This window comes from Mytilus californianus, unplaced genomic scaffold (genome assembly GCF_021869535.1).
Source record: "Mytilus californianus isolate M0D057914Y unplaced genomic scaffold, xbMytCali1.0.p SCAF_9, whole genome shotgun sequence".
Lineage (NCBI taxonomy): Eukaryota > Metazoa > Mollusca > Bivalvia > Mytilida > Mytilidae > Mytilus > Mytilus californianus.
Genome location: NW_026262745.1, coordinates 96,549,057 through 96,562,500, shown reverse-complemented (window position 1 = coordinate 96,562,500; position 13,444 = coordinate 96,549,057). Strand labels below are relative to the sequence as shown.

The 13,444-nt window shown below is 31.3% G+C and overlaps 1 protein-coding gene across 1 annotated transcript in view; it reads right to left on the bottom strand.

The window, feature by feature from the left end:
- LOC127716346 (ran GTPase-activating protein 1-like) overlaps positions 1-13,444 on the bottom strand; it is a 38,285-nt gene that overhangs the window by 16,950 nt on the left and 7,891 nt on the right. Inside the window, exons 3-11 of the mRNA XM_052222515.1 lie at positions 13,378-13,437; positions 12,033-12,212; positions 10,343-10,477; positions 9,254-9,412; positions 8,481-8,594; positions 6,496-6,595; positions 3,728-3,812; positions 3,033-3,084; positions 1,678-1,773 (exon numbers count right to left, since the gene is read on the bottom strand). Coding sequence (XP_052078475.1) covers positions 1,678-1,773; positions 3,033-3,084; positions 3,728-3,812; positions 6,496-6,595; positions 8,481-8,594; positions 9,254-9,412; positions 10,343-10,477; positions 12,033-12,212; positions 13,378-13,437 — 981 coding nt within the window. The remainder of the gene's footprint in view (positions 1-1,677; positions 1,774-3,032; positions 3,085-3,727; positions 3,813-6,495; positions 6,596-8,480; positions 8,595-9,253; positions 9,413-10,342; positions 10,478-12,032; positions 12,213-13,377; positions 13,438-13,444) is intronic.

Genomic DNA, 13,444 nt, shown 5'->3' with positions numbered 1-13,444 from the left:
ACATTCAAAATTTAGGTAATATTGTTTATAATTCTTAAACAGAAATTGAACATAGTTATACCAACTCACTTAATTAGAACTTTCTGGTTTTGTTGTAAGATTAACAAACTAGAAAAAAAAAAATTACAATGATAAAAATTGCTACGAAAAAAAAATTAGACCAACCAATATTAATTATAGTAAATATTCAGGGTAAACTTAGACAAACTTTTTCAAAAGTAGTCTTTGTGAAAAACTACATTCGAAGTTCATAAAAATACTACGCAGAAACCTAATTAAAAGGTTACAGACTTATAAGCTGTAAATAATGCCCTCTCAATCATATCCCCTTTGAAAGATATTTCAAATTCAATAAATTCTCCAAAAATTTACAATGAATAAAAAAAAATATCAACAGTTGTGTGAAATTGCATTCTTGAAAATTGTGGATTGTCAAACATTGAGAACTAATCCTATCTTTTGTGTTCCTGTTTCTATAGCAACCATCGTCATGACAAACTCAATTTCTGAAGGTCATCTTCAAGTGTGGCCTCCGTCTGAAAATACAGACAAAAATTTACTAATTATTTCAAATTAGTAAAAGAATTGTGGGAGGATTAATTTAAGAGAAAAGGAAAGATGTTTTAGCAGAAAAACACACAAAAGAAATGAATGTTCTAAAATATTTAACTTTCCATATCAAAATTACGGCAAAAGTTTTGTAATTTGACAAATTTATAATCAATTATTTCAGACTTAGACCACACCTGGTTGAAATTAAGTGCTAAATAATATAATGTTACACAAAAATATGTCTCGTCTGTGTAACCTAATCACAAACTTCAATAATGGATGACGCCAATGCTGGAAGCAGCAAGCCTAATTTTCGCTTCTGTAACTTTTGTTGCAGGCCAGAAATAACCAATCCAATTTACAAAAAAGAACTTCAATCTCATAAAATGTCCACCACAAAAATCAAATCAATTTACTGTGATTTTTTTTTAATCATTATAAACCAAATGAGCCATCAGATACTACAGATCAAAGCGCCATGTCATTTAAATTTCACACACATTTCCAATATCATAAGTTTTCTAATAAAGCATAATTGGATTTTTCTAATTCTTTCATTTTTATTATTGCTAAATTTTTTGTTTGATATGTAAAAATTGGTGTCCTCAAGCAGCAACTGGCAACTTGATCTTTACTGTTATTTTGCTACCTGTTGTTTTTAGATTGGCTTTCCCTAAAGCTAAGGGTCATCTTAACTGTTTTTGAGGTGTAATGCCTATACCTTTTACTTGTAGCTCGGACAAGGTCATCTGAATTCTTTATAGATGAAGGATGCTTATGTCCTTGATCTGTAGCAGTTTTTGAAGTGTAATTCCTTTGACCATTACCTGTAGCTAAGGGTTATCTTATTTGTTTGTAGTTGTAATTCCTTTGACCATAATCTGTAGCTTATGGTCATCTTAGCTATTTTTGAGGTGGGATTCCTTTGACCATGACCTGTATCCCAGAGACATCTTACCTGCTTTTTAAGGTGTAATTCTTTTGATCATGACCTATAGCTAAGGGTCATTTTACTAGGTTTTAGGGTGTAATTCCTTAGCCGTAGTCAAGTAGATCAGGGTCATCTTACCTGTTTTAGGTATAATGGCATTGACTTTTACCTGTACCCGGCCAGGGTCATCTTACCTGTTTTTTAGGTGTTATGCCTTTGCCCTTGACCTGTAGTTCAGGGTCATTAATAATATCTCCTTCCTGGTCTTCCTGGGCCTCATCCTCTTCTTCCTGAAAGTAAGCAACATTTTCAAAAATAACAAGAGATCAAAAACTCCCTTTTTTATTGTTTGACCTTCACTGAATGCAACATGTTTAATATTTCATAAGCACCACAAAAGGAGCCAGTGGTAGAGTATGATTTGCTGATAATTCAAGAGCATCTTAATTCATCCAAGGTGCTTCCTAGCAGTTCATATTACTCAATCATTCAGTTTTCTGTGCAGTGCTTTGTCATCTATCTTTTTGTATTTTTTCGCTTTTCACATGGTTTTGTCCATCTTTCTTTTAAATTGTTATTTTGTTTACCAATTTCTTATTTTCTAACTTATTAAAAGTCTTGTGAAAATCAGAAGTATGTGATTTGTAAGATTTATAATTCTTTATGAATTTTCAATGCAAGCATTGAAAAATGTCGCCCTATATCTTTTTCTTTAATCACTGTCTTCATCTCAAAGATGTTGAAATATTACAAATTCTACATGAAAGCACATTTGAAAGTCATTTTTAATAAAATACCATTTTTAGTATAGGTGAACTACGGACTGAAGTGTTCAATAAAATACAAACTTCCAACAGACTTGTACACTGAATTTTATAAAAACAAAAAAATCAAGTATCTACCGAAATACAATTTTTCCACATTAAAAAAATCTTAAGTTTTCTACAAATTGTGCAGGGAATTTTTGATATCAAGTTTCATTTGTCTTTCTATGAAAGCCTATAAAAATAAAACGCATATAATCTTAAAAATAGAAGAAGGTCTCCAAGGACACAAATTCCCCAGCTCAAGCTTGCTTGTAAAACAATACCTTTTTAAGAGCATTTGATGTCACTACTAGTTTTTAAAGAGTTCTATTGTTCTAGTCTTAAGTACGAAAAAATCAGCAATTTTTTAGAAGTTATAAAGGACATAACTCTAGAACAGAAAGTGACTCACTGCCCAAACTCGAACTCTGTCTGCAAGTTTTGGTTCTTAGCATCATAACATTTGGATGAGGAAGACTTGAAGTGTAGAAAAAAAAATGGGATGGACAGAAGAAGGTCAAGGGTAACACTTAATGCCCCTTCGTTGAGCGGCAGTCTCAACTTTTTTCCAGCATCTTGAATACTGAGTAGCATCCTCTATTTTGAGAAATAATCTTGTTATTTCATTTTTTACAGAGCAATAACCAGAAAGAAAACTTAACCATATATATTTTTCTACCTAAACATTGACAACCATATTTTTTTCTACCTAAACTTTGAATTAACAATATTTTTTTTCTAACCTCATCATTATCATCTTCTACATCATCCTCGTCTGCTGATCCTTCATCGTCACTGGAAAATCAAAATTTAAGAATCTGTTGTACATTAGTGTGAACTATTTTAATAAATATATTCTAAATTTCTAAATAACACAAGATTATTTTAATTCTGTTCCACATAAGTGCTTAAAAAGCATTGATAAAATTAATCAAAACAAACACTTAACTGGCTTGAAAGTTCCCTCCCTTAACAGATTTCCACTTATTTAAATACCAAAATTACGGAAATTGTTAAACTTCAATCAAAAGTTGCTTTGAATATTAAACTATTTATAATTGCCTTGTAATTTTCCTTAAGGTAATAAAAAAAATCTATAGAATTCACTGTAAAATAAAACTTCTGTTTGGCGAGTTGATGCTGCTTCCATACATTTCGGCAATCGTCAATTTTTTTTTAATCAGTCCAGCTTTTTCAACCCCGTACACTAAAACCTGAACATCTTTCTAGAGGCACAAGTTAGCTTTCTAATGGAGGTTTTGGTACACCCACTTAGAACTACTACAACATACCAGTATAATTAATATGGTAAGATACTTAATGCACTATCACCTAAATGAAATTTGCATTGTTCTGTCATTTTTTGATTGCATGTTTTAGTACAGAAGTCTTTCTTCCCCTCAAGCCAAACTAGTGCCATATTAAAATAAAAACAAACCTAAGAGAAGCCAGCAGATCCACCTTGTCCATTGCTTCCATCGTTCCTTTTAATTCCTCTACACCATTTTCTCCTAACATGTTACCTGTGTATTATAAACATATTATCTGTGTATTAAAAACAAAGTAACTATCGATATATATATATCACTACAAACTGCTCAGAGTCTGAAAAGACCAGTTTTTGTGCTCGACCAGTAAAGTCGAGCACACATTTTACTCGACAGTACTTAACTGTACTTAATTGTACTCGACTAGGTCTCCACTTTACTTAATTAGTCTGATTCAGTACTTGATGATCTTGGTGTAGTCTGAAATGGTCTCGACCAAGGCTCGACCAGTCTAGACCTGTCTCAACCAGTCTCGTCCTGTCTTGACTAGTCTCGACTCAGTCTTAACCAGTCTCGACCTTTCTCGACTAGTCTGGACCTTCAAATTTAGTCTTCACTGGGTATAAATCAGCCCATCTAACTAAATTAAATAAAGATCTTACAAAATTGCAGTTTATTTGTTAGTTTGATTCATTGCTGTGAAATGAAAGAATTTAATTAATAGGTAAAAAAAAAAATGATTAAATTCAGATAGGCATCTTTAAATTTTTTATAACTTTTTCAAATCAACTTGGATTTTCATCTAACTATACAGCTACCTTGGTAATATATTAATCTTACTGAATCCCAGGTTGTTAAGAAGTTTGGTGTATTGCTATCAAATTTAAGAATTAAATTAATCTAGGTCAAAAAAGCTAGGATTTGCAGTTCGGACAAAATAGAGATAGTACACTTTAATTTTTTTTATAACTTTTTCAAATCAACTAGGATTTTCATCAAACTATACAGCTATCTTAGTAATATTTGGTTATTTGGTAATTTGGTTTATTGCTGTCAAATTTAAATATCTAAATTATAGGTATCTATCTGAATTTTGTCAAAACTGAAAATGACAGTAATACACCAATATACAAAACAACCTGTTTTTTTGCATGATAAATATATAATAAAGATAGCTGAAAAGTTTGATAAAAAACCAAGCTGATTTGAAAAAGGTTATGAAATTTTAAAAAAAGACACCTTTTTTTGTTAAACCAAGAATTTTCAAAACAATCCTTGATAACCTTTTAAAAAAGGAAATGTGTTCCAAAGTTACAGTAAAAATGTATTTTAATCATATCTAAAAATAATTTTTGTCAAATTTAAAGACATGGCATACAAGAACCACTTTAATATGGTTTAATTACCTCAGTACAAGTGAGTTTTACAGGTAAAAAGAAAGCCCTACTTTTCTCGTGTATTACTTATCTAGTGAATTCAAAAAGCCCTGCGATTTAAGTTTAACAGGATGTTGCAAATTTGAATGAATGTTATTTAGAATTTAAAACTCTCTGGTAGGTGTGATCTTTTTAATAAGTTTCCCCAATCAGGAGGTATTGCTTTATACATCACCACTAATCAGAAGAAATATTTTAATAATTTCTTTAAAGTTTGATCCCTTTTTGATATATTCATATTATATATATAAAAAAAGGGATAAAACATTTAAGAAATTATTTAACTATATCATATATACTTTATCCCAAATTATAATAAAGGATATATTTCAAATATCCTAGCTTTTTTTATCTAGATTAATTAAATTCTTAAATTTGACAGCAATACACCAAACTACACAATGACCTGGGTTTCAGTAAGATCAATATATTACTAAGATAGCTGTATAGTTTGATGAAAAAACAAGTTGATTTGAAAAAGTTATAAAAAAAAATAAAGTGTACTATCTGAATTTTGTCAGAAATTGCAAATCCTTGCTTTTTTTACCTAGATTAATTTGAATCTTAAATTTAAAAGCAATACACCAAACTACATAACAACCTGGGATTCAGTAAGATCAATATATTACTAAGATAGTTGTATAGTTTGATGAAAATCCAAGTTGATTTGAAAAAGTTATTAAAAGAATTAAAGTGTACTATCTGAATATAGTAAAAAATTGCTGATTAGAAGGACAATCTTTCAAGGGCTGTTGCAGAATTAAACACCAAGGGGGCATGAGAGGCACTTTTTTAAGACCCCAACCACCCATAAAATACAATTTTTCATTTTTCTTATAATTCTTACAAATTCTAAGGAAAATGCAAGCACCCATATTTAATTAGTCAAGTGCCTTCCCATCCCCACCCCAGCCGATTACTTTTTAAATTTTGAAACAGCCCAAATGTTGGCTGCAATGGACATACAAAGACATTTAAATTCATTAGATAGAAAATCAACAGAAATTTTTAATTGCACTACTTCTGCATGTAATTAAAATCCATCTAACAGATTATCACATAAGAAGTTGTGCTTGAAAAATTTGTTGACAGACCATCAGATGGATAACACATTTAAATTTCCTATATGAAGTTTTCAGGGGTTAACTAATGACCCATTTCAAAATGGATTTATGGTGTCAAACCAATGTAAAGCTACAACTCGCATACTATAAAGATGGGGTATGAATACCAATAAACAACAGTCCACCAGAGACCAAATGACGCAGAAGTTAGCAACTATAGGTCACCAAACGGCCTTTAACAATGAGCAAAATTCATACCCCATAGCAAGCTAGATTAATTTTATATACACCGAATGGACACACAATGACACATCTATAAATAACCCTTGACCATAATCCAAAAATAAAACCCCATTCCAACCCTCCCACATTCATTTAAACTGAATAGCCCTCAGGCCAAGTTTTATTCAAATTGATCTGATTTCACAATAAACTTACAATTCAGATCTAGTTTCGTCAGTTGACCTTTGCCCTCCATACTCTCTGCTATTGCCATTGCTCCATCTGTCGTTATTTCATTTCCTGCCAGATTCAATTCCTTTAAAATATAAATTTATTTCAGATTACTGTAACCTGCACAATATGATAAAATTGATTACTATAAATGCCAATAAACATGATAGAGGTTAAAAAAAAGGAAAGGGGGAGGGTTTAGATCTTATTAAACCATATTTTGACCCTGCCATATAATCATATGCCTGTCTGAAGTCAAGAACTTCATCATTGGTCGTCTAACAGTTTGTAATTTTAGGAATTTTGTCTAGATGGCAAATATACTATACTCTCTGTTTAATTTATTCACAACTTAGATTTAGAACTTGACATATTGTATAGACACCTGTCTATTGTAGAATTTGTTTTCTTATTCTTGCTTTTTGGGTTGCTGTTCACATCTCCTTTTATTCATATATATAATACTACGGATTCATTTTCCTCCATGGGGTTCCAATTTTTCTTTGATTGCATAGGTGTTCAATTTAACTGTTCAACAAAGTACACATTTTCTAAAGGCTTGTATACCAGTCAGAGATATAACTCTATAGGGTTATTACAGAAAATAACTTGTGTGTGTTATTACAGATACTTTCATGAGTTGTCTACTCTTTATTCCTTAAATTTTCTAAATCTGCAATAACATATGTTTGTTATTTGTAAAATAAATCAAAAATGTTTTAATTTATAATGGGCTCTTGAGACTTTGCGCAGAAACTAAATGCATAGCCTTGGTAATTAATTTATTAATTAAATTAATACATTTTTGATTAACCATGGTAAATCAATGAGACAAGGCTTTTAAGGGATAAACTTAGCTGTAATAACAAGGCTAGGTTATTAAAGGAATGTAACTTATTATATAAGACACTTGGGAATTACTGAGAAACTTAATTGCGCAGAACCTCATTACATGCTCTGGTCATTACTTCTTACAATAAATTAAAATACATTGTAATTAAGCATGATGTTTGTCTGAGAAAATGCTTTGGAGTGATATAGAGAAGCTGTGATAACACCCTTTAGTTATTACAGGCATATTTTTTCTGTAATAACATATAGGTGTACTATGCAAAATTGGCAAACTATGAACTGTTATATCTTTCTATAGTTAAGTATACATAAAGACAATAGTAATATCAATAGAACTTGTATGCATTTTAACTAAACTAGTGATGTATATTGTCCCTTTGAAACATGTAACATACATATGTTATCACAGTTCTTTGATTTTTTAGTCCACAATAACAAATGTATGTTATTTTTCTGTAATAACCCTATAGAGTTATATCCCTGACTGTATACAGACTTTGGCAAAACAGTGAAATAAATATCAACAAAAATTGGTGCCCGCAAAAATAAATGAACAACAGTACAAAGAAATTCTTTTAAAACATCAACAATTGTTCAAACACTTGCAAGCAGACTACTTAAAATATGTTTTGTTTTCGTCTTAAAATGTTTGGCTAATATTTTAAGAAGAAAAAGTTATGCCAACAAACATTCTCTATGTGTCAGTCCCAAGTCAGGAGCCTGTTTTTCAGTTGTTGTCCATTGTTGCTGTTTATCATAAGTTTTGCCTTTTTTTTTTTGTATAAAAATCAGGCAGATAGTTTTCTCTTTTTGAATTGTTTTACATTTGTCATGTCAGGGCCTTTTATAGCTTGCTATGCAGTATGGGTTTTGTTCATTGTTGAAGGCCATACAATGACCTAAAGTTGTTAACTTCTATGTCATTTGGTCTCTGATGGAGAGTTATTCTCATAGGCAATCATACCACATCTTCTTATTTTCTTATTGTTAATCATGAAAAATCTAACAAAACACTTTCAAGCAGACTACATAAAATATTTTTCATCAGCCCTTTCAGCTGATATTTTTAGCAGAGAAAGTTATGTCAACAAATGAGCACTTATCAGTATCGTACTTACTTTTAACTTCGTATGTCCACCCTTCAAACTCTTGGCTAATATCTTTGCTCCATCTGTTTTGATAAGACAATCACCAAAATTTATTACTTCTAAATTCTGTAAATTTGGTAATACCTAAAAAATATTATAGGAAATTAAAAATGTATCAAAGTGCAAGGTCCTTTATTGAAATTATCTGAAGTCTAAATTTAAAAGTGAAAATTGAAAGTATTTACAATATACAGACTCATAAAGGTAGCAAGAGTGAAATTTCTGTTCAATATTTAAAGAAGTACATCATTGAAGATAAAAAAGCTTTAAATGAAAAAACAAATAGTGTGCAAGAACATTCATATACCAAGAAACCAAACATTGTGCATAAATTTTAATCTCCAGATACAACTTAAATTCCTCCATGGTTGTTCCCTGCTGTGTTTAAAAATAACAAGCTTTTTATAAATATATAAATAACGGAAATAAAATAGCAGAAAAAAATGAAGGTTGCGTGTCCTTATTTTCGAAAACATAAGCTATTTAAAAATTTGACGGGAAATGGTTCTGTCTAGATTTTTCATACATTTAACATTGGCATCTTTTTTTCTTTCAAAAACTATGATAGAATAACAAAGATTTTTTAAGATTTTCAAAAACTATGAAAAGAAAAGTAGCGGTTAGTGCGTCAAATTTTTAATGGGACTACATGGATAAAACCAGAGGATTCCAAATATCTTACAAAAAGTAGAAAACAAGTCAGCGAACATCCTTAAACAACTCATAAAAGGTAAATAACAAACCTTAGCTATACTTTGTGAACCTTTCTTGGTAAATGTATTATCGTTAAGGTTGAGTATTTTTAGCTGTTTATTTTCTGACAATGCTTCAGCAAGAGCTGTGATACCAGGATGATGTATCCCATTCTGTGGCATCGATATCTCTTCTAATGTACCAATAGTCTGATAAGAGAAATACAATAATTGCATAATTGTTTCTTTTCCCCAGACAATGCCTTCGTTAGAGATAGTAAAGTTAGACTGTTCTATTTTTTCTACTAAAGATAAAAAAAAAATCTATTAATCTATCAATATCTTGTATTAAAAGAAATAAATGGGGAATGTGTCCATGGGACACAGATGATGCCCTCGCTTGCATAAAATGTAATAAAGGGTACAGGATGGACAGACAGGCAAGGATAACACTTAATGCCCCCTACGGTGACGGTGGGGGCATACATATACAACCAATACAGCTTGAGTATTAATTTTCTAACAATGTCGTTGCTTGACCTTGATATCTGGACATGGTATCATTTTCTAATGTAACATTAGCCTGTGGAGAGATATACAACCGGTAAAATGTTAGTGTTTTTGTGACAAAGCCTCCGTTTGAACTGTAATCGCATGCACACTTCACATTGGAAAAAAAAACCTAATTTTTGTAATAATAGCTTGTTTCACATTTGTCATTTCGGGGCATTTTATAACTGACAATGCAGTATGGGCTTTGCTCATTGTTGAAGGCCGTACGGTGAACTATAGTTGTTAATTTCTGTATCATTTGGTCTCTTGTGAAGAGTTGTCTCATTGGCAATCACACCACATCTTCTTTTTTATATGTAAAAAGAATTTGCTACAATACACAGAGGATGGTTCAGTTAATAATAACTCCTGTTGTTGATTCACTGTAAAATTGTTGGTGATTGAAGGTGTAAACACTTTGATTTACAACCCTTAAACATTGTCAGCATGAATCGCCAAAAATCACCAAAAATGATTTTTAAATGAATTGCCTTGTTTGCACTGTATAATTTCTCGAGTAATTTTATAATATTACAATATCTTTTCTCTTATAATAATTACCACACAAATTACTTTCAATGTATTTACCTTAAATGCCTGAGCCAGTGCAATGGCCCCTTCATTCTCTTGTCTATTTCTCCCACAAACAAATACTTTTAGAGCTAGTGGTTTTCCTGCCTGACAACTGGTCTTGTGACAATCTAATAATGACTGGGACAGCATCTAAATGGTAAAATATAAAGGATAATTATTACAGTATGGTGTTTGAAGGGGTCAAAAATTGTTAGTCCAAATTTTCCTTTACCTTAAAATTTTGCTGGTTGGGATAAATTAGTTTCCCTGGCTGGATTTGTGTTCTCTTTAGTTGCTTGAAAGTTCAAACTATAGTTTCATTCCTTAAAAAATATTGATATGACTTCTTCTGACAAAAAAGATTTTTTTTTTCAAAAGGGGATATAACTCTGGTTCTAAGTATTGTACAATTGTACAGAGAGTACTAACTTGGACAGAAATACAAATTTACAAATAATAAAGAGAGACAACTCTTGTCAATTTAATTCTTTTTTCACAAACAACACTACCATTGCTGCCATTGGAAATATCTTTTTTAGTTATGGAATGGGTCACAGTTCAACCAAATAAATAGGGAATGTGTCCATGGGACAGAGATGAAGCCACTGATTGCATATCATATAAAGTTATAAAGGGACATACGTACATAACTGAAGAACGGTAAAAGTGACACTACCCAAATTTGTACTTGATCTGAGTTTTGTGGTAATAAGTATTGTGTATAAGTTTCATAAAATTTGGTTGAAGCAAACTTACATTAGAGAACGGAAATGAAAAATTCAGCAATTTTTCCATTTGTAAAGGGGCATAACTCTAGAACAATATAAGTGACAACACCTAAATTCAAACTTGATCTATGTTTTGTGGTAATATGCATTGTGTATAAGTTTCATAGCATTTGGTTGAGGCAAACTCAAGTAAGAGAACAGAAACAAAAAACTCAGCAATTTTTCCATTTGTAAAGGGGCATAACTCTAGAACGGTTAAAGTGACGCCACCAAAATTCAAACTTGATCTGTGTTTTGTGGTAATAAGCATTGTGTATAATTTTCATAACATTTGGTTCAGGCAAACGAAAGTTAGAAAACGGAAACAAACTTTGGGACGTACGTACGTACGGACAAGGGTAAACCTTAATGCACCCTCCGCTTCAGCGGGGGCATAAAAAATCACATTAAAATCTTCCTTAACACTTGATATTTCAATTGCATTTAATTATATAAGACAGCATTACTATATTATTCATATTTCCCTTTTGGCTTAAAATATAATCTATAGGTGTCCTTATATTACTACATCAGGAACATGTTTATTTTCCATGAAAAATCATACATGTATGCAAGAATTATGGAACAATACCATTTCTTGATGTGTGACAATTTTCAGAGCCGTCAACTATCAGAAGTCTTCAATTCGTCATCATTATTCTTATGCCATGGAATTGTGATTGTTGGTTTTCCAAAACATGTGAAAATTAGTAAGACGGGGCAGGCAGGAAAACTTTTTATTTCGTTTTATTTTTTTTGAGAAAAATCATTTTTTGCTCTAGAGGGAATGTTGTTGTTAGCCTGACAGTTTTACATTCTATTAGCTTTGTGAAACTGAAGGAATGATAATTTAACAATGTTGACAGACTTTTAAGAGATTACCAGACAATTTTAAAAAGCATAAAAAACTAAAAATTTAAATGTACTAAATAACTGACCTTCCCACCACCAATACCCAGACCATTGTTGTTGAGCCTGAGTTCCTGTAATGTGTAACAGCTACTACTCTTCAGAAGTTCTACCAATCCTTCAACACCCAAAGGTCCAAAGGCATTGTCACTCAAGTCAAGTTCTACAAGGCCAGCTCCAGATGACATGATGGCTCCGCCTAAATGTTTCTGAAATAATCAGCAACACCTTTTATTATCAATTAACTTTTGACAAAATACTGTTTAATTTTTATTATATTTACTAACATTCTCATCTATTCAACATTTCATATTCAAAAATAAATAAAAGAACAGAGTTCCAATGTCCCCCGCGTTGCACTTATTAAATATTTCCCAAAGGGCATAACTCTTTTAAAAAAAGTCGATTGCCCAACATTATAGAACTTGTCTGAGACATTGCTGATATTAACCTACATGTATAGTATAAGTTTTATAAAAATCTGGCAAGAATTGTAGCAGTGAGAGCGCTAACAAGACCTGACGGACGGACCGACAGACACACGGACAGATGCCGGTATTTCCATGTCTGCCGCAACGCGTTGAACAAAAAAATAATAAATGGAGACACAGATGATGCTTCCTCTTTTCCATTTATAAAGGGACATATCTAACTGTAAAAGTGATGCCAAATTTGAACTTGATCTGTGTTCTATGGTAATAAGCATTGTGTATATAAGTTTCATAACAATTGACTTAAGGCAAACTAAAGTTAGAGAACGGAAACCAATTTTGGAATGTGCTTACGGACAAAAGTAAAACCTAACGGCGGGGGCATAAAAATAAAGCAACATTCTTTTCCAGTAGAATTCCTATATTTAGAATTTCCATTTTTTTTAATTGGATACAATTTTTTTTTAATTTTTTTGTATAAGTATTAAAACCATGAAATTAAATATCCAACATACATGACAAAGTACAAATTTCAAAAAGGCTTGAATGCATACTTTGGCAAAACCATGAAAATATGATTTTTCCTCAATCCACAAAAAATTAATATCCACTACATATATAAAATGAATCCACAGCAGAAGAGGATATCACGTATATTCTATTATCAGACTATGGTTTTCTCATTGTTAAAAGGGTGTACCGTTCTTTATTATTGCTTACTTGCACTTCATTTGAACTTTGGTGGATAATTGTCTCATTTGCAATCATACCATATCTCCTTGTTTTTATATTAAATAAAGTTCTGATGTATCATGCAGTCTCTACTGAAACATACATGTACTTTATTGATGATAATGTTATTATCCAAATTAAGATAGTCTTTGATCTTATGCTCCAACAATATTTGACCTTTGAAAAGTGTAAATGTTTAGATCCAACTTACCAGTGCTTGAGGTATTTCAGTTTTCAACCTCCCAGTAAACATATCACTCCATAGTGCTCTCTGAAAT